Source organism: Acipenser ruthenus, chromosome 46 (assembly GCF_902713425.1).
Source record: "Acipenser ruthenus chromosome 46, fAciRut3.2 maternal haplotype, whole genome shotgun sequence".
Taxonomy (NCBI): domain Eukaryota; kingdom Metazoa; phylum Chordata; class Actinopteri; order Acipenseriformes; family Acipenseridae; genus Acipenser; species Acipenser ruthenus.
Genome location: NC_081234.1, coordinates 6,826,242 through 6,848,316, shown reverse-complemented (window position 1 = coordinate 6,848,316; position 22,075 = coordinate 6,826,242). Strand labels below are relative to the sequence as shown.

Genomic DNA, 22,075 nt, shown 5'->3' with positions numbered 1-22,075 from the left:
AATAAGACATTTGCTTTGCCTGAAATAATCATAAACTTAGCTTTATTGGTATTAAGCGATAAGAAATGTTCTCAGAGTAAACCGAAAGCAGGGTCAGGGCAGGTTGTACACATATGAGGGCAAAGACTCTTTAGTGTGATGTAGTGCCAGGATGTGAGTGGTGCAGGAATGAGTCAAAGTCCACAAACAGGGTGTATTTACAAAACAACCGCCCCGATTTATTGACAAATGTTATCAAACGCTGCCAACAATGGTATTGGGGATGACAGACAGTGGGATTGCAGTCCCAAACAAAAGAAGGGTTCCAAACCAATAAACAATAATCACATTTATAATCCACTGGTGGACGCACGGGTTGAGGTGGTGTGGCAGTGTAGATGATGTTGAGGTGGTGTGGCAGTGTAGATGCTGCTGGATCCGTTGCTTCAGCCCCTGGATTCGTAGAGGTCTGCCAACAAAACAGAACAACCACAAGCAGCATTCCAGCTGGTTAACGTTCAATGTAAAGGGCCGTACTCACGTAGCTGCGTCCCCTTTGTAGTGCCAAACTCCTCCCCATGATCAGCACGTCGCCACGCTCTATCCAATCGCCGTGCACAACACAGCTGATCACAAGAGAGTTGTTCAACGTTAAGCCCTTCCATCAAGATGGATAACTTCCAGTTCTGTCCTACCATCGAGTCGCCCATCCCCGTGAAGGCGTACTACCAGCCTTACTTAGCGCCCTTCCAGATTCATTCTCTCCTGTTCACATATACACCACTGTGACAGGGTCTTGCTCGTGTCACGTGTGTGGGTCACTGCTGCTTAAGCAATACAGAGAGACACTGGGGGTGGAGCAAGCTGTACAAAAGGCAAAATAAAACACAGTACAAAAACAACAAATAAAAGGTGCCACAGAGGGCAAGCGCTAGCCTTATAAAACTAGGTGTCCCGCTCCAGGAATCGGCTACACTACGTAACCCTCGCTATACATCACATGGGATCACTATCCCCTAAGCTAACCTACTGATGAGCCGGTATTCATACAATGACTCCTGCTGCTTCATACGGCCTTGGCTGGGCATTGCCTTCACAAGCACTGCTTGCAGTCTCAGGGTTGCGTAGCTGTCGTTCCTGTAGAACGGACCCTCTCCTCCCGAGTATACGCCTCTCCCCTCTGGCATGGCATTGCAATCGCCCCGAGCAATCTCCATCGGATGTTTTTGAACTGACGGACACTCGGTCAAGACCCGCCCACCTGCCGATTGAGGACCAGCACAGCCAATCACTTGCTGCCCTTCCCCTCAACCAAGCCTAGCAGGCAGCAAGTCTTAATCGAGCGCCCGTCTGTAGACAATAATTTAATCAAACAAATCAAAGATACACAATAAATCCATTTCCCCATACAAATTATACCAACACTAATTTACACATGTGCAGGGCAATCGCCCTGCTACAACAACCCACTCAATATATCGCGGGTGTTAGGGTCCAATTTAAATCCCGAATGGTCTCCTCTTGTTTGTAAACTTTCTTATGTTCTTATGTTCTACTTCCTTATTGGCAAACTATATATGACACATATTTGTGTGACGGTGTATAATTTGTGAGATACATTTATTTACATCAAGGGTTTGTTACTTTGGTTAACTAATAAATAAACATAAATAAATACATACATATCTGCTGTCAGCAAATGAATTAAATGTATTACATCCTAGGTTTAAAATAAAACCTGTTTACAAGCTGCATAATGTAACAGGCATAAGCTGGGTCGCTGTGGGTGGTGCTGAAGATCTGTTTGAAGTCACAACTGTGGATGAATTCATGGGGTGTCAAAAGATATTGTTATTGGTAACCAGCTGGTGATCTCAGAGTCATTGATAAGGGTTCTGATGAGGCATGAGAGCCAGACCCAGCTTCTTTTATTACACTAATCATTTTAGAATCCCTCGTCTGCGGTAGATATTGCTCTTTTATTTTATTTGACTACATTTTATAAAACATGCTGTGTATTCTGCTAATGGATATGTATAATGGAAATTCTACACAGTGTGCATCCAAAAAGACTTTTGTAGAAGCCTATTCACATAACTGAACTTAAACAGAAACTTGGTACAATAACATCTCATATCAGTTTCAGTCATCACAGGTCATTTGGCAGCCATATTTCTTGTGTACTGATGTTTCTGTGCTGGTGTCGTTTTCTCCTACTGTGGATGAAAGAAAACATCTTAATGGATTTTTCAAAACGGCTGAGCTCCTATTCAAATAACCAGCCCATATTTCCATCAATAGCCATAAAATTGCAGACAGAAAAGCCATCAGGTCGCAACTGATTTATAGCTGAAATCAATAGCTATTTTCTTAACGCTCAAATAATTGTGTGTCATTCTGGAGATTTGAAGAGGAACAAATGCCAAATAGCCTATTTTAAGGCTGTGGCAGGAATTATTAGAATGATGCATCACATCTAAAGAGTGTGTATTATGCTCTGAAACCAAATGGATTAGCTGTCCTTGACCCATGTCTTTAGTGTCTAGTATATATCTAGCTTTACTAGGTTAGATCCAACCGTTTTCTGATAAACTTAAAAAAATTGAGAACTGAACTTAAAAAAATAAGAAAAAGTGATTTCTATATTTTCTAATTGTTCTATTGAAAGATATAAATTAAAGAAGAGATTCAGCTTTATAATAAAACAACAAATTATTAAACAACTTGAGTTCAATGAAAACTAACATACTTTGACAAAAGTATTTGGGCGCCCTTACATTAGTATTTTGCGTGCTCACCCTTTGCTTCCTTTACAGCTTGCAGACTTTTTAATGTATTTTTGACGATTCTTCAACACATACAGCTTTGAGTTCTGCAATCAACATCAACAGCAGCAGCCTTCAGTCAATCCATAACATCTTGAAGGGATTCAAGTCTGGGGACTGAGATGGCCAATACATAACTGTAATCTTCCTTCTTTTCAGAAATTTCTTTATAGACTTCACAGAATGCTTAGGGTCATTATCCTGCTGGAATACAAACTTCTGTCCAATAAGCTGACCAGCTGAACACTGGCAAATCTGAACTCCTTCTGGTAGGATCTAAAACTCAGTTTAAGAATCTAAATATAGCTGCCCTGAACCTCGAAGCCTACGATGCCTTGGTATATTTCTTGACAGCAACCTCTCCTTTGATGCCCACATATCCTCCGTAGTCAAATCTTCCTTCTACCATCTTCGAAACATCTCCAAAGTCCTTCCCTACCTTTCCCTCCCAGATGTGGAGATAATTTGTCATGCATTTGTCTCCTCTCAACTCGACTACTGCAACTCTTTATATGGTGGTCTCCTGGCACGCACCATAAACCAACAGCTGCTAGTCCAGAATGCCACTGCCAGGATCCTTACCAGATGTAGAAAACTTGATCACATCATTCCCCTTCTTGCCCAGCTGCACTGGCTACCTGTAAAGTTCAGGATTATTTTCAAAACTCTCCTGCTCACCTACAATGCCCTTCATCACACAGGTCCCGAGTACCTCCTCAACCTGGTGAACCGCCATGTCCCTTCCCACAAGCTGAGGTCCTCTGACTCTGGCCTGCTTCTTATCCCAAAGCAAAAGTGAACCACACTTGGAGAACGCTTGTTTAGCTTCATGTCTCCGACTCTCTGGAACTCTCTCCCAACTTTGGTGCGTAATGTTCCCACTGTTGCTCGCTTTAAATCAACTCTCAAGACCCACCTGTTCTCTCTTGCTTTCCATGCTCTTTAAGCCTGATATCTGCTGTTAACTGATGTTTTATGTTACTATCATGTATTGTGCACTTTCCACTGTATTTAATGTATTATTTAATGTATTACCCATACTAAAAATATATATTTTAAATATATTTTTGTAAACATATTATTTATATAAAACTCATAGTCTTTGGGAATGATAAAATATATGGAAAAATATATGTATTATGTATGTAACGTTATATAAAATATATTTAACATATTACAAAATTGGCCCGTTTTCATCATATGGAAAATATATTTACAATGTATTTGCTTAAACATACTTTAAATATATTTAAAATATAATTTCAGGTAACAATATATCAACTATATTGTCCATGTATGTTTTAGAAATGTATTATTCAATATATTTACTAAACATGTATTATATAATGTATTCACAATATATTACATAATGTAAAGTGCCTGGACACACACCATATTTTGCATGTGTTCCACCAAACAGATATGAAGCAAATAAATAAGAAAGGAATGGAATTCCGCAATTTCACTTAAAAATAACTACTATCTTTAAACATAACGGAATATATCAACATTTTGTAAAAATTCAGTGTATATAAAACACTCAAGTACAAAAATGAAAAGCTTTCAACATATGCTAAAAGGCTGTTTGCATTACAACAGGTGTTTGGGCTGCTTCTCTGTAGACCTGCTAACATTGTTCTTCTGAAACTATGAGACGTTACAAAAAACTGCTGCTTCCAATTAAAAAGCTATGGAATTGTTGCTGAAAATAGAGCTATGAAAGTGAAAAAAAAACACTAATAAACTGGAAATACATTTTTACAATTTCATTCTTTTTTCATATTGGTGGGCATACAGTTTAAATATAAGGTGACTTAAAATATGAACAGCCTATTGTGTCCTTGATTGTTATTGACCTCTCTTTTTTTTCTTCTAAATACTAGGCTTAGCCCAGTTATTTTTTTATGAGGTATCTGTAACACTTCGGTATCTGCAGAAAGATTGATTAACGGCCGTATTTGTTCCATCAAGAATAAACTTATTTACCAAATTAAAATCACAGTGTCTGTGTTTTTATCTGCTGTACATGGATAAACTTATGAAGCCTTCTTGTTTTAAATTTAGTGCTGCCTGACCGTCGCAGTCTCCCATTATATGCAATATATAAACACTGCATACACTTTTAAATATATTAATGTGAATACATTTATTTACAACATATTTTACAATGTATTTTGAATATAATTTAGAAAAATAAAATGTATAAATGTCAATATGTTGATTTACAAAATACATTTATAGTATATTATAACTATATTTAAGCAACATGTCATGTTTAAGAAAATATATTATAAATACATTTCAGGTTTAAAAAATATATAATTCCATATATTAAAAATATATTTATTTTCCGTATGGGTATGCACTTTCCACTGTATTTAATGTTTCCTTTTGTTCACCTGAAATGAATAATGACTATTTAAGGGTTATGGACTTACCTTTCTTGTCTATGCTCTGAAGACGACCTATGGGTCGAAACGTGATAGCGATGTTTGCTGTGAAGTTTTAAAGATATGAAATAAAGACTATTGCTTTTATTGAGAACTCTGTGTGGATAGGGACTTGATTTTAATGGGAGTTGCTGTCTATTTTTACCTGCACTGAGGTTGTCCACTGGAGGTGATTTTTGTATGCAGTTGTCCCAAGACGAAGCACCCCGTGCTTGAAAAGTTTTTGTTGCACCAGCATTCACACTGTTTCTCAGTGAAAACGCTTCCATTTATGTTGTTTTGAATATCCTACTTAGTTCTGCATCAGAATGTGTATGTTAAGACCAAGTAATCGGACTAATGGGGGGTGTAAGCAGTCTGGTTACTTGATTTTCTGGGTAATTGACCTACACCCGACAAAGCAACTCGGATGCACTACAAATCTATAGTAAGCACATATTTTTGCCTGCTTTGAAAGCATAACGAAACCAGTTAGGAACCTTTCTAGCATGTAAAACCCAAATTAATGTTAAAAATGTTTTATTGGGATGGGGTATCGGATAAATTGGCAGTCTGATTAATAACTGTACAAATGCACAACAGTCATAGGGTATATTTGCAGAAATTGAACTCTTTAGGTGTTCACTCAGGGCAGCAGTGCAGAGTAGTGGTTAGGGCTCTGGACTCTTCACCGGAGGGTCGTGGGTTCAATCCCAAGTGGGGGACACTGCTGCTGTACCCTTGAGCAAGGTACTTTACCTAGATTGCTCCAGTAAAAACCCAACTGTATAAATGGATAATTGTATGTAAAAATAATGTGTAAAAAAAATAATAATAATAATGTAATTCTAAAAATAATGTGATATCTTGTAACAATTGTAAGTTGCCCTGGATAAGGGTGTCTGCTAAGAAATAAATAATAATAATAATATTCCTAAACAGGAGTTTGAACAAGAGATAGCAACACTTGGCTTTGTGGGCATTTGTATATATATATATATATATATATATATATATATATATATATATGTAACTGTATAACCTTATTATTTTGTCTCTTGTGTTCTTGGTTCTAATCCAGGGTTAAAACATTGATGTATTAAAGGTTATAGATGGACAGATACAGGTGTGTATTAACTGATACTGAGACCATGTTGGCATGAAAACAGCACTTCCTTAATCTCAGGTTAGGTGCAACATGCTATACGCTTATTAAGTTACTAATTAAAGCTATTCTACAGCTATAGGCAAACGTTTTACATCACATAGAATTTTAGGATTGAGACAATAATAATAATAATAAAACAATATGAACATAATTTAGATATTTTATTTAACATCATGTAACCAAAGACATTACAAAATGATACAAAAAATGATGCAGCAAAAATGTGTTAATTTTATAGGGTGATGGAGAACCTTTGGCCATAGCTGTACATCAAGTACACAAACCATTATTTATTTTTTTATTTTTTTATAAAAGAACACTGGAGGACACTGAATTATTTTCAATTGGCGATCAATACATACAGTTACAGTCACTACTGATGTCCCTTCTCAATTTGTCATAATCAGTGGAGTGTCATAATGCATACAAGCATCGATGGAGTATAATGACTGAATTACCCATCCCAAGATTAGAGGAGTCTCCAAGTCTAACGGTTGTGCAATTCAGCACTTCTGCTTTCCTTGACATAAGTAAGTAATCTGTGGATGAAAAGAGGCTGATGCCTTTATCAGGCCTTTAACTACACAAATGTTTGCTGCGTGTGTCACACACAAAAAAAAAAGATTGTTTTTTTATTCTGGTACCAAAATTCTACATTTTACATCAGGTACCCAAGAGACTTTATGCAAGTAAAAATGTCAATGCGGGTTCACGTTTAGTATAATAACCAGTTTTATTTAGGGAGCAAGCTGGGATAAAGAGCAGACAACCATTAGGAAACATAGATCACTCCAGAAAGTGAGAACAGGGACACCATAAGTCCGCCAGTACTCCAAATCCCCTGTTAGTTCTTCCCCAATAAGAAAAAGGTATTATTATAACCGTTTTCAATTGCAATATATTTTACCATCACCAATGGGGGGCATTGTAAAACCAGGTCTGTGCTCATGCTTGAAGTGAGCTTATACTAATTACATGATGCACAGGACTGCTGATCGATAATGAAATGGTGATTTGTATGGGAGAGATCAAAACCTGCAAGCCCTTTACCACTGAGACCATGCTGAGATCAAAAACAGTGCAATCCGTCGCTGGCTCTGTAAATTAGAATCACAACGTGGTTTACGGTAGGTTTAAAGAATTGATCTAAAAATAGCAGCGGGCTTTCCCTGATTGGAGATGAGGTGTTGAACAGTGAACATTGAGCAGAGTAACTGGGTTTGGATTGTTTTTCCTCTCTTTCTGTGCCCCTCTCCTAATGGCTTGTTGTAACTTACATGTTGGTTCTGTATGATGTTAACAAGCCCCCATCGATTGGCAACAATGAGCTGTTACTGTATGACTTGAAATTTAATATGGGGGGGGGAGGGGGGATTCAAAACCTGATTCACACAAGAAAATACCCTATGTGTTAGGAGAGAAGGGCACCACTGTAAAATACAGCATATGTCAGGAACATACACAACTATGAATTCAAAATTAGTGCTATCAGCATGATGAAAACGTTGATGACCATAACCTATACCAACAGTATGTATAGAATAGTATGGATCGAGAAAATGGGTTAAAATTGGATAAGTGGTATGACCTAGATTTCATTAATAAGCAAATATCAAATTGTATTGTATTCATAAAAATAAAATAAAAACCAGGCTTTATGAATGGAGCTAACTAATGTAGGAATGTTCAGTCACACTTTAGCTTCAGGATAGCTAAGTATATACCTGACTATAGTAGTAATATATACTACAGCCTTATTATAAAAAGTTGCAGCTAAAACGTATTGCAAACTGTACTGTAGCAGATTGGTAGTACCTCCAATCATACCTGTTCGTAGCATAATGAATAACATGTTTATAGGTTGTATATAAACACCTAACAGAACTAAACTAAAATATTACTGAATTTTCTCCGTTTCAAAAATAGGAATTAAACAAAAATGTAAAATAAAGCCAGTAACTGCTTATATGAAAACACTTTAATATAAGTTATTGGTGGCCAAGAAAGTCACATTTTGTATACATTTTCATTGATTTTCATTGATCACGATAGCTACTGTATATCAAGCTATACATTAACTTAGTAAAATTTTCCAAGACAGATTTCCTTGCGAACTTTGGCAATCCCTTCCAATCAATCTGTCTCTTGGGAGTCACATGAATCCGACACTTATTATTCCTACTTAAATTACTTGAGTGTTGCTGTTTGTTCAAATGATCTTGTTGATTTCCTAAGATGTGCTGGCTTTTGACATTTTCAACCGGCAAACATTATGTTTGCATGGATAATAATGTTTACAATGATGCTGGAATCAATTTCTGCTTAAATGCCAACCAGTGTTTAGATTAAATGCACAAATAAAGAAAAAAATTAAATTTGCTACTGACCTTTAAGGTCAGTGACAGGTCAATATATAAAGTAAATAGCAAACACAATAAAGTGATATCCGATACACTTAGAACTACAGACACATTAACTACACTGTATCAATGAGATCCAGATCACCACAAGCGACAATCTTAAACACTTTGTACTAGTAATATGAAGGAAAAGAAAAATGTTCTCATGATTGTTTCCTTTAACACAGCATGACTAAAGCAAAACAGATTCCTGTACACTGCTGGAAGCAGGCCTGGCTCTGTCTCGATGAATAATAGATTAGCACGCTAATGATTACATCAGCACTGAAAATGCTGTACAATTGCCAAAGGCGAATCTGTCGGACCCACAACTTAAATAAGTTTCTGACTAGATTAGCTAAATCCTGAGGCTTTTGCTGTATCTTAGCGTAACCTAAGATCTGTGAACCCGGTTGAATCTGTTACCTTGTATGGATATATTGCAGTGAATTAAAGGGAGTACCAGTAATAACTAAAATACCATAGGCCTACTGTGACAGGGCAGAGGCCCTGCACAGGGATTGTGTTGAGTTGGCAGGGAAGGAGTTAATCTCTCCCTGCCAACTCCACATTGATCATTAATTAGACTCCAGCCACAGCTGTATATAAAGACACAGAAATCCTTTGTCTGGGAGAGGGACTTGGGTGAGTAACCTGTGTGCTGTTTGATGTGTGATGTGTGCTGTGTGCTGTGTGCTGTATTGGGGGGCTAAATTGTGTATTGGTCAGTGAGAGCGAATGACCAGCCTGAGAAATGTTTTGTTTAAACCTTTTGTTTAGGCCCTTGTGCTTGTTTCTTTATTTTATGTTAAATAAAAGTGTGCAAGAGTACCGTTAAACTGCTGCTTCTGCCTCTGGTCTGCTTCCTGACATTTACCACCCTCTGGCTTAGGAGGTTGAAAGGCGTTTAAACGGGCACCCCCTCACAGAAGCCCAGGGTAACGCTATACTTTCACACTTGGCAAAGTGGGAGAACACCCCATAGAGACTCAGTGAACTCAGAGAGAGAAAAAAAGGAATAAATAAATAAATCGCCATGGAAGACTGGAACGACCAGCAGTGCCGTCTGGAAGCAGAATGGCCTCCAATCTGCACCGCCTGCTCAGAGTTTGGGCACCCTTCTTCATGTAGGCCTTCCATTAGGATGAAGTATAGTCACCTGAGGAATGGCTCCGCCTGAAGGCTCTCCAAACGTCGGCCTCGCTAACACCGAAAACAGACCTCCCCATCTTCCCAGTGCTGGGGGATGGCGGCCTGGACACCTTCCTCGAGGACCTTGTCTGCAGGGAATTTGAACACTCTGTCACCTGTTGCCCTCTCCAAAAGGGAGAGGAGTTGCCACCTGCCCGAAAGAGGAAGGAGAGGAACAGCTGTTCCCGTAGGCAAGCAAAGGATGTGCTGGCTGCTCGAGTGCCCAAAGGGGGGGATCCGTTGCCTTCTCCAGTGCCGAAAGGGGAGGAGCCATTGCCATCTCCAGCTGCACGTGTGGAGGGTCCGGAGCCTGCACGTCCAGTGTGCCCCGTCTTGCAACATGCGCTGTCGCTGCTGGAGAGCCCCACACCATGGCATGCACTGTCAGTGTCAGAGAGCTCTTCGTCGTGGGCTGTGCTGTCGCTGCTGGGATACCCAGTGCCTTTTAAAAACGGAAATTCTGACTTTTCAAATACAACACTGTAGATTTATAACTTAAAACGTTATCAATTCCCATGCAGCAGGAAGGCTTAATTTTCATGCTTTCATGGCCCGAGCCTTACTCTAGTAGACCACGGGAGAAGACAACTAGACACAAATGTTTGTTTACAGAACAGTAACATGGTTCCAGCACATCATTAAAAGTCATTAAATTTTTTATGGCCCTTAAAAGTCAATAAAACTCATTTTGTTGTCATTAATTCGAGAAAAATCGGCCCGGTTGAATTGTGAATTTGAATTGCACTCGAAATAAATCACACTTCAAGCGGTCATTTCTAGAAGAAACAAAATAATTTGATTAATACAGTGGCAACTACAAGTTTGTGGTCATTGCTGGCACTGGTTACACATCTGTGAGCAGCAGCAGGGACGCTGTGGTTGCCATGTTACGGTAGCTATGGTGCGGTTGTTACACAGTAGTGTAATGCCACCTGCTGCGATAGCTGCCTCACTCCTGAGTAAATCATCACAAAAAAGTTAGCACATTGTTGGTCCTAGATCGAAGCTGCTCAGCTGACATTATGAGTATCACTGTGGGGGGCGGGGGGAATTGAATCAAAATGGGCCTATTGTTAGTTTTAAGGTTTAAACGCCGCAATGGGCAAATGCATATTCGATGAGCAGTGGCTCACCACTGAGGAGTTTGCCTCGTGGATAGAGCGAGTACAAGATAAGTATTCTTTCCGATGCCGGAAAGAACTGCGCTGAGAACTCATGCGGCCGGCCAGACTCACAAAAAGGCTGTAGAAAACGTACATAAATCCTCCACTATGACATCATTCATGCAGTCAAGTCAAATTACCACCCCTCGGCCTAAATCGATCGCAGACCTAGTCGAGTCAAGTAAAGAAGCACTAAAAGCGGAAATTCTGTGGTCGCTGGAGACCACAGGATGCACTCAACAAGAAACAGGCGGCGCACTTTATATATATAAAAAACAACAAGACACTTTTATTGCACCAGATCGGTTTAGTTTTCTTTTTAACCGAACCAAAAATTTGGTTAACCGCATATGTGTAATATTATATCAAGATTACATTGAAAAATTGTCAAACACTTCTAAAACATTCCAGCTTGATCAGACTTAGACTGAAGGCTTATAGTTGTATTAGATTCTGTACACTGTGCAGTAGCCCATGTAAGGGTTTATGTACTAGAACTTTAAACCACTGGTTATGCTTTGTGTTGTGTAATTATATCTTTCATTCCAGGAGTGTACTGCACAGCTTATCCTGAAACATCTAATATCAATATCTATGTGTGGTCCAATTGGAAATTGGAAATTCCTTGAGCACATGCAGGACAAACAGAAAGAACAGTTTGTGGGAAGCAGCTCCTAATAATGACAGGCACTTGTGGGCTTCACACCCTGCACAACACATTCAAAGGTAACAGTTCAACTGCAAAGTTGGATATTTATTTGATGTGAACATACCATATATTTTTAATCAGTATTGTGAGTATGTAATTTTGAAGGAATGCATGTGTAAATTAGATCAACAATATTCATAGATCAACAATATTAGATATATATTATAATATAGTATTTATGCTTTCAGCTTGCTTCACAGAATGGGAGTTGGATTTATCAAGCATGTATAAACTCTTCAAGGACGCCCCTGCTAGACATGAAGACTACATGACAGTTAATCAAATCAAAGAGGACTGTGACTTCCCAATAAAGTTCTGTGGGCATAGATGGCTTGAAAATCACCCGTGGTGGTGAGGGCCTTAGATGTGTGGGAGAAGGTCATGAAGTACATCGGAGCAGAGGGCGAGAAAAAAGTGTCACACCCCCACAAACTATCCTGTGATGTTCTGGCAAAAGCAAGCAAAGACCAACTTATAAAAGCAAAAATGCAGTTTTTCCTAGCAAAGATCGATGTGATGAACAAGGAGGTGCATGCACATCACAGCAAAGTGGATGCTGGTTTTGCTGCTGAAGCAACTCTGACGGTATGAAAAGGTTTACTTTAATATACATGTAGATAATAGTTTTTGATATGACACTACTTCTTCTCTCATTATGACAAGTGCAAATGTGTGTTGCACTGCTTGATATTTATATTACAAATATGATACATGCAGCGTAGGTGTGTGTGTGTACCAAAATATAATCATGTATATTAATAATTATGTGTTTAGGCATGTGGTGCTTTACTTGCAAATGTAGCCTTAGCTTAGAGAAGACTTTAATCTGTTCAACATATTCTACCCTCTCTTTGCAGGTGCTATCCCAGCAGGAGAAAATCAGCCCCAGACAACTGCTGGAATTTCGAATGGAGTGCCTGAAAGGATTGACCGCTATGAATAAAAAGATCCTAGACAAGAGTCCTCTGAAGTACTCTCTGGTTCTAAACATCTCATGCTTAGACCCAAGAAAGATGTCAAAGAAGCTTGAGATTTGTGTGAGTCAAATGAAGAAACTCACTCACAACCTCAATGCTAAAACCCTCGCAGGAGCCTTGGTTGCTGGGGAACTTGTTTGTCAGGAGAGGCAGCAGTTTGTGCATACAGAGGCAAGGGCAGAAGATTTTAGAGATTTCAGCCCCAGTAAGACCAGGCTTGACACATTCCTAATGAAGCACATGACCAAGTACAAACATCTGCTAGAAGTCTGTAAGAATCTACTGTTTTTTTGTCATGGCCAGGCTGCAGTAGAACAAAGAGATGGTGCAAGACAACCAGCACACAGACACACTCATTGCCCAGAGGATTGTGTATGATGAAGTGAGCAGTTGTGGGGGTATCCTCCAGGTACCAATCACTCAAGAGCTCCTCAAGTCAGCAAACAGTGCCAGGAGCAGGTATCGCGATTATCAAGAACAACAGAAGAGGAAGCAGTAAACTGATGAAGAAAATAGAAAAAGGAAGAGAATAGAGAACACAGAAAGCCTCAAAAAGAAAGCAAAAACTCTCAAGAACGTCATTGAAAACCTTGAGGAAAGTGGAGACAAGATATCAGAGGAAGCTGAGAAATCAAAAACCGAAAACATGGCCCAGAAACTAGCTCAGGCAAATGCCCTCAGGTCCAAGAGAAAAGAGAAGACAGAACTGCAAACTGTTCAAGTGGAGCTGGAGGAGACAAAATATGATCTGAAGAATGCCACTAAAATTCCACTAACAATGCTCAAGTACTAACATTTGACACTATCTATGGTGCCAAAGATAACAGTTAAACTGGTTATGTTGCAATGTTAAAGTTACATTTTTATATACTGTTAAATCATGTGATGCTATGCATGAAACTTGGCACAATATCCTACAGAACTTAGTCTATTGAAACGTGTATGTGCTCCTACATGGATCTTGACTTGAATACTTTAATAGTCAATATAAGACATTATTTATTTTGTTGTTATTTAATACTGCTAGTATATGTCATGATGCTACAGGAGACTTGACAAGTTGTGCCAATGCATAAAACTGGTAACGGTAAGACAGCACTGTTTGTTGGGTAGTTGTACAGTGTGATGTTACATCCAACCTGTTGTTGATGTACAGACATCAGGATCCTTTAAAACCTGACCTGACAAATCTGTGGGAACAATCAAACTGGGAACCAGGCAAGTATTAATGGGCTGAATAACCTCACCCCTTTTGACTTTTTTAATGTTGATATGTTTCGTGAAAAAAAATAATAATTACGGTATTACAAAAGGCAATGGTGGCATCTACAAGATAATAAGCAAAAAAAAAGGTTTGTGGGAAAATAATATAAGTATAAAAACCCTTCTTTCTTCAGTGCAAATAACAGCAAAAACACAATTTCATATTCAACACAACAAAGAAATAGTTCATCAATTTGTACTACACCTGCACTGTCTATACTAGTAATGTTTTTCCAATACTTAAACACTTTATTTATGAACCTTAACAACGCCTGGAAATCATATTGTTGATCACTACTATTAAAATAACTTAAAAAAAACAGTTCAAAAGTCATTGTTTTTCCTGGGACGGTTTCAGATGTAACACAATGATGTACCTGGCTACAAAGCTGGCAGCATATACCGGTAGATCACATGACTTTTCCTCTTCACAATATTTTCATTAATATTATTATTATTATTTGTTTATTTAGCAGATGCCTTTATCCAAGATGACTTACAGAGACTAGGGTGTGTGAACTAAGCATCACCTGCAGAGTCATTTACAATTACGTCTCACCCGAAAGACGGAGCACAAGGAGGTTAAGTGACTTGCTCAGGGTCACACGAGTCAGTGGCTGAGGTGGGATTTGAACCGGGAACCTCCTGGTTACAAGCCCTTTTCTTTAACCACTGGACCACACAGCCTCCTTATAGGTTCTATTATACTTTTAGTGAAAACCGAGCCCATTTTTTCACTTGGATCCATAATGTTCATACAACGGCAATTATCTCCAGTACCAGAAATTACCAAAAAGTAAAGCCAGATTTGTAGAACTAGCCCTCCTCTTGGGCCCTTCAGTTATCAAACTTCTAGGTATCATTGCTTAATTAGTGTTCTATTCTTGTAAGCATTAATCATTAATATTCACCATCATTAGAATCACAGGACCCAACATTAACACAAAACCTAAAGCAACTATGTATAAAACTGCAATAGCCTGAACTAATTGTATATTAAACAATGCTATCTGTGTGAGAGGAACAAAGTTATTTTATAAAAGGACAAAGTAAGAGGAAAGACTGCAGGACCTGCAAATATGTAAACAGCTGTAACAAGAGATATAACTATATTTAGCTTAATTTATAAAGCATGGAAAGTTTCCTCTGTAAGCCTTTCTGCACACTGTTTGAGACAACTGAGCATAAAAGCTCTTTGGAATTAGGGCTGGTTGTATGCAATGTACTTCAAATGGAACATATAATGAGATTATTATGATCAGCATACTATAATCAAGATCTTCACAAATAAACTACATCTGCTATTTTAATAATCTAAATAGTGGTAGATCTTAAAATACTAAAATTTATAAACCTGATTTTTCACAGACGTTACTTCACTGTATGTCGTATTGTATGTGATAATGTTAAAAAGTGTGTCACTAAATCACTCCTGGGGAAAACCCTGCCTGGATTAACGTAGAGTTAAAGGGCTCTATGTATCTTGACCTTTCGTAGGTTTTTCGTGACTTCATAGACCTACCCGCGATGTATTAAAGTTTCATCCCTGCTGCGCTAGTTTAGTTACGACTGTTTGTTTCAAACTACTTCCGTATGCAAATGTCCAAATCTCATTATATATCGAAGTTTCAGATAGAACATAAGAACATAAGAAAGTTTACAAACGAGAGGAGGCCATTCGGCCCATCTTGCTCATTTGGTTGTTAGTATCTTATTGGTCCCAGAATCTCATCAAGCAGCTTCTTGAAGGATCCCAGGGTATCAGCTTCAACAACATTCCTGGGAAGCTGGTTCCAGACCCTCTATGCCTCCTATTTTCTGTTATGAATGCCCCTTTATCTATTCTCCATTTGTGACCCCTCGTCCTTGTTTCTTTTTTCAGGTCAAAAAAGTCCCCTGGGTCGACATTGTCTGTACCTTTTAGAATTTTGAATGCTTGAAACAGATCACCTTTGTTCAAGACTGAATAGATTCAATTATTTTAGCCTGTCTGCATACAACATGTCTTTTAAACCCTGGATAATTCTGGTTCTTTGCACTCTTTCTAGAGCAGCAATATCCTTTTTGTAACGAGGTGACCAGAACTGAACACAATATTCTAGGCGAGGTCGTACTAATGCATTGTAAAGTTTTAACATTACTTCCCTTGATTTAAATTCAACACTGAAACATTTTTTATTAATGACATCATTGCAGAGTTCTTTAATTAAACACAAACTGAAACATTTTCTTATCAGTAATTAATTATGTAGTGCATAGACAACTGACTTATGCTGAAAAATATTTACTTGCATAGCTTACTGTATGTACTGTACTTTTGTCCTTTACACAACCAAAATATGCATAGACGCAAACAAAAGTTTTCTGTGATATTCTTTCATTAACATGCTTTTGGGATATGAATTTGTTGTGTGTTCATAAAATTATGTTTTTGCTTAGGACTTGTAACGAATGCATTTGAAATGCATTTTTTCTATATATATAAACGTTTGAACTTTTGTACTTGATAACATTGATTTAAAAATCCAATTGATGCCTAGGATTTATATGTGTTGTGATTTAATTTGAAGATATTAATATGTTTGAATATAAACTCAATCGAGTTATTAATCAAATTGGGTAATCTTGCTACATAATTGATTTATTCAACTATTTGGCTATGCCGTTACATGATTGATTACTGGCTTGTTAGAATATGTTGTGTTGAAGATTCAGATTTTGCTGCTGATGTATTTATTTTCAAAAGATTCACTAACTAAGAGGTCAATTTCGTCTTTGTGGAAGTTTGTTTTCCTTTTCATTTTAGCTGGTGCCATGGTGGCATCAAAGTCTGAGTCTGCAGAAGCTGTAGCTCGATCCTATTATATTTGCCTTCTACTTCTTTCTGTTCACTATTCCACTCATTTATCTTTGCCAGAAGGAAGTTCTAAATCTTGACTTTCGGTGTTGCGAATCTATTTATAATGAGATGCTAATTATGATCTCTCCTGTATAATTATTATTTGTTTATTTAGCAGACGCCTTTATGCAAGGCGACTTACAGAGACTAGGGTGTGTGAACTATGCATCAGTAATGAGCAGTAATTTATGCTGTTCGTAAACTTGCGGTGATATTACAGTAGTTGTTCACGAAAAAGAGCTGTTTAGGCTATGAATCTGCAGTATTTACGAACACATAGGATTAGTACATAGAGCTCAAAGAAGTATTTGTTTAGATCAAAATACAGTCCAGTGATGTTATTTTGTTGTCATGCTCTTGTAAATCTCTTCAATACTCTTTAAAAAACATTGTAATCCCTTCCCATTTTACAAGCTGGAAAAAAAGACAAATCGTCATGTAGCTTTCTGGTCTGCTGTATGTCATCTCTTCTCAAATTACATCAGCTATATTGCCATCCTGCACTATAGAATCAGTTTGCCAAGCCATTTCAGAATGTGGAATGTGATGCTATAATGACTTGTTCTTTCAGCACAATTAGTTTAAATAGAACATGCTGGGCATAATATTTGTATGTCATGTCAAGAAAATGAATAGTATTAGATTAAAACCACACATTTTGTCAATATCTCTTTACAATTGTACATCGGTGATGATAAATTCTGATGTATTATTAAAAGGTAATGATTTTTTTTCATAATTAGCTGTAATAGTGTTATTATTGATGTGACATTCTGGCAGGGTTGTCTTTTTTTTAACAGCTTTATTGAAGTTTTTAAAGTGAGGCTAAATGCATTTTTGAATGTCATTTGTAAAAGTGTGATTGTAGTCGGCAAATTAAAATAATGTGTTATTAAAATGCAATGATTTCCAATCAGGTCTGACAACACAAACAAACACAGGACAAAAGCTTTTAACATTGTCCCCAGCATGGCACCTATTAATAGTATTAAGCCAGATCTGTGAGCTGAGTATTTGCAGCAGTGGTGAGGACTGGTGGTGGCCAAGCCTCCAAGGTGGGGTGGTTTATGTTATTATTATTTATTTCTTAGCAGACTCCCTTATCCAGGGCGACTTACAGTCGTAAACAAATACATTTCAAGAAATCACAGTACAAGTAATAATACAATTAAGAGCAAGATAAACACAATGACTTTGGTTCAAGCAAGTACAAGTGTGACAAAATACGATTCAATAATACAGCAGATAACAGTGTCAGTGATAGTTACATCAGGATATAATTAAATACAAAATACTACAGATTAAATAACACTAGGCAGATCACAGTACTCTAAAGTACAGGATTAATTGCAGAAAAATAGGGGGCAGATAAGAGCAAGTAAAGCGCATTTAAGGAAGGGTGATAGGTGATAGGGTAGGAGTTTTACAGGTGCTTTCTGAAGAGGTGAGACTTGAGGAGGCGCCGGAATGTGGTCAGGGACTGGGCAGTCCCCAGAAGGAATGCGCCATAGCAGTTTGGCAGAGGAGAGGGGTTGAGCATACGAAACATGCTGCACCTCATCACTTTGTCTTCAAATTTTGGAAAATTTCCTGGTCCATTGCAAGGCTTCAAATGTATTTTAAAAAAATATTAGTAAGTTGACCTGTTTATAGAGAATGAGTATTGTCTTTTAGCTGTATATGAATAAAGAACAGGAGTTAAGTTTATGTATAGATACTAAATCATATATTTTTTTTTTTTTAGCTGTGTATGAATAAAGAACAGGAGGTAAGTTTATGTACAGACACTAAATCATTTTGGGTTTTTTTTGGCTGGAAATACATACAGTACACATACATGTAGTCTGTTCACTCCAGTTCATTCACAACTCCGTTCATGCAAATCTGATAATCCAACTTTCATAATATCATGGCTACAACATCTAAGGAGAAAACGATAAACATTCAAAGGAGTTACTAAACTCATCTCGGTATTTACTGTAATGCTTAAAAACGGCTAAATGCAACAAGGACAAAGCTTCACGTTTTCCGCTATTTGGCCTTCATCAGGAGTGGAAGAATCAACAGAGCTGGAATGGCCATTAGCACACCATGGCTTCACAAAAAAAAAGGTGTGTGATTTCTGTATAGCACAGGGTGAAACGTACTAAACAAGCGCAATGCTGTTAGCAACTTTTTAGGGAATGCTTTGCAGCAGCAGTTTTTCTGTGTGGTTCAGCCTTACATGTAGATGAATATGTAATTATGGGTGTTCCTGCATACATTTTCAAAAATGGGATACAGATAGTACAAATGAGGGTTCTCAAATATTATAATGAGATGTACTAAAGCTGCCGGCAATTGCGACACTTACAATTGCATCAATTTCTTAAGAACTTTTGAAAGCATGTTTTAAATAGTCAAAATTAGCAAACCTTTAAAAGTCAGTATGATAAACACTATCCCCTAACCATGGCCGCTAGGATTGCAGAAAAAAGGAGACATTGTCTCCAGTAAAAATGAGTGATTTGTAGAATGAGAAGAGAAAGTGTATTTCGTACCTTCATTACTCTCTTTGATTTAAATGAAGACCAAATTAAGCAAAGGTACGGGCTCGGCAGCCACATCATTCTTACACTGCTGTCTATTTTAAAAGATAACCTGGTGCCTGTCACCCAGAGAAGTCATGCTATCCCTGCAGTGGTCAAAGTATTGTCCACCCTGCATTATCTTGCCTCTGTGTCCTTTTATGGGACTGTGGCAGTTGTTGCTGGCATTTCCCAGTACACTTTTTCTCATGCGTGGCCAGTTGTGCTCAATGCATTTTTAAGTCATGTCTTCTCAAACAATTTGCGCGGAGTTCTGGCATGGTGGAAGTGTGCATTATCGTCTTGTAAGCAGCCATCGCCATCAGGGTACAAGTTGACCGCCTTGTTGACTTTGTCCGCAATGATGCTTTAGTAAACATTCGTGTGGCCATCAAGGGTACCCAGGTATAAGAAGAACATGTCCCACACCAGAGCAATGCCAAATCCACTGAAGTAAATGGGTCCTAATCAAATGGGTAGGCAGCGTTTAATTCTTCTTTGCAGAACCTTCCCTAAAAAGCAACAATTATGAATTGTAGAGAAACCTGTTGGAGTAATTTCCAATAAATCCAAGAAGCTTTTCTAATTAATTAGCATCTGAAAAGTCAGAAAAGGCTAGCTGTGATTAATTTTTCCCCAGCTTTATTATTTTGCTCCCAGCGTTCTCTCTCCTGGCAAACAAAAAAAGGAGGACAAATGTGTGTTATTTCACTGCTGAAAAACAAATTGAGAGCTAAGAACACCATGACTCACTAACAGAGGTAATTGGTGTGCACAGCAAGTAATTTGATTGCTAAACTGCTTGTTTTAACTTGGGGTCTTTTCGGGGCAGTATTAATATGCATTGACAGGGCTTGTGATTGCCTGATCAGAACCTGGACAGAGAAATCTGGTAGCTTCAAAACAACACCATATTTGTCTGGTAATCATTAGAAACTTTTATGTCATGAGGTCAAGAACACATTATCTAAGCCAGTGTTTCTCAACCTTTTTTGAAACCAGGGTCAGTGCCTTCCTAAAACCTGGCAGACCACTTGCAAAACAAGGACCACAATGTAAATCACATAGGTGGTTTTATCCCTGTGCAAAGTTCAAAAAACATTTTGAAAAACTTCAACTAAACATCCAGAAAAGTTAATTTAAGTACATGCAATGGTTACATGCAACTGATTTTGTAACATCTGCAGGTGTGTATTCCTGTCAACTAAAAGGGAAGGTGTTACAATATACATATCAATACCCTGTGTCTTTAATTTTTTTCAATGAAATCCCATGGACATGGACTGGTCGTTGAGAGACACCAATTTAGCTTAAGCGAATGTGGAATAATTCACTTAATCTATTATGTGTGTCATGTTGTAACAGGGATGTACTGGAAGAGTGTGGGTATCCTCCGAGAGAATGTGAGAGCCACAGAGGGTTTGTATTTGAAACGCCACTCAGGCATCCAGGTTTTATTAATTACACGTATTGCAGGCAGTTGCAGGGTTGGTGGCCACAACTGGGGTACCAGCAATAGTAGGCCAAGTGCAGGATGACAATATATACATGTGTACATGACTACAAAAATGCAAAACAAAACACTGAACAAAAACAACTAGTAAATAAAAGGTGGCCAAACTCAGGTCAAGTGCTACTCCAACTAAAAGGGAGGTCCGGCTTCAGGAACCTTCTCCTACATACACTAAATAAACTTTGCTAGGACTACTAAATCCCCTACCTATGGTCTTGAGGATCCCAGTTACACTTGCAGTGATCCTTAGCTCTCCCTGGTTGCATACTCAGTCGCGAGGGTTCTCCTCCTTCACCTCCAGGCTTGTAAAGCACAGACCAAACAAAAGAAGAACAAAGGAACTGGCTTTTCTGCCTCTTTTTGAAGGCAGGTGACCAGGGTTAATTCATTGGCAATTGTTCAATGCACCCCTGCTGCACATTCATTTTAATTAGGCCAGCAGGGAGTTCTAATCTCCCAGCCCTGCCATCCAATTAAACAAATTTAACACATTATAATTTACAAACATTACACATTTTTATCTTTAGAAAATCAAAACAAATCCCACCAAACCATATTTATAATTAAACACAACTATATTTTACAGGAGCAGGCCTCAGCCCTGCCACACATGTATATGTTGTTATTGTTGTTTTTGCTTAAACTATTATTTGGATGTATATCAGTGTTCTTAGAAATCCGTGCACATGTTTCAGCTGTGAGCTTCTGTGCACAGTGCACAGCACAACACGAATATTCTTCCCCACCACAATTCAGAAAATCATGTTTTCAGAAGCCATTTTTGCTGGAATAGTAAGCCTGGCAAATAATAATTTAACCAGAAACAGCAACAGAATTATGCAATTGTCATCACGATCCGCTGCCTCTGACTAAATAGATCCCTCAAGACATAATCCCACCGTGCCAAGGCTGAGATCAGGGCAAACAGTAACCCAATCCAATATTAGATGTCCCAATCCAGTAGTAGGTCCTATTAAAGTGGCCATGCAGTGT

General features: G+C 38.1%; 1 protein-coding gene across 1 annotated transcript; it reads left to right on the top strand.

Annotated features, from left to right (window-relative positions):
- The first annotated feature begins 11,565 nt into the window (after nt 1-11,565).
- Nucleotides 11,566-14,597, top strand: LOC131720988 (uncharacterized). The gene is made up of 3 exons (XM_059013676.1): nt 11,566-11,880; nt 12,052-12,448; nt 12,721-14,597. The coding sequence occupies exons 2-3, from the start codon at nt 12,245-12,247 to the stop codon at nt 13,216-13,218; spliced, it is 702 nt and encodes a 233-aa protein (XP_058869659.1). The 5' UTR covers nt 11,566-11,880; nt 12,052-12,244; the 3' UTR covers nt 13,219-14,597.
- Nucleotides 14,598-22,075: the final 7,478 nt, after the last annotated feature.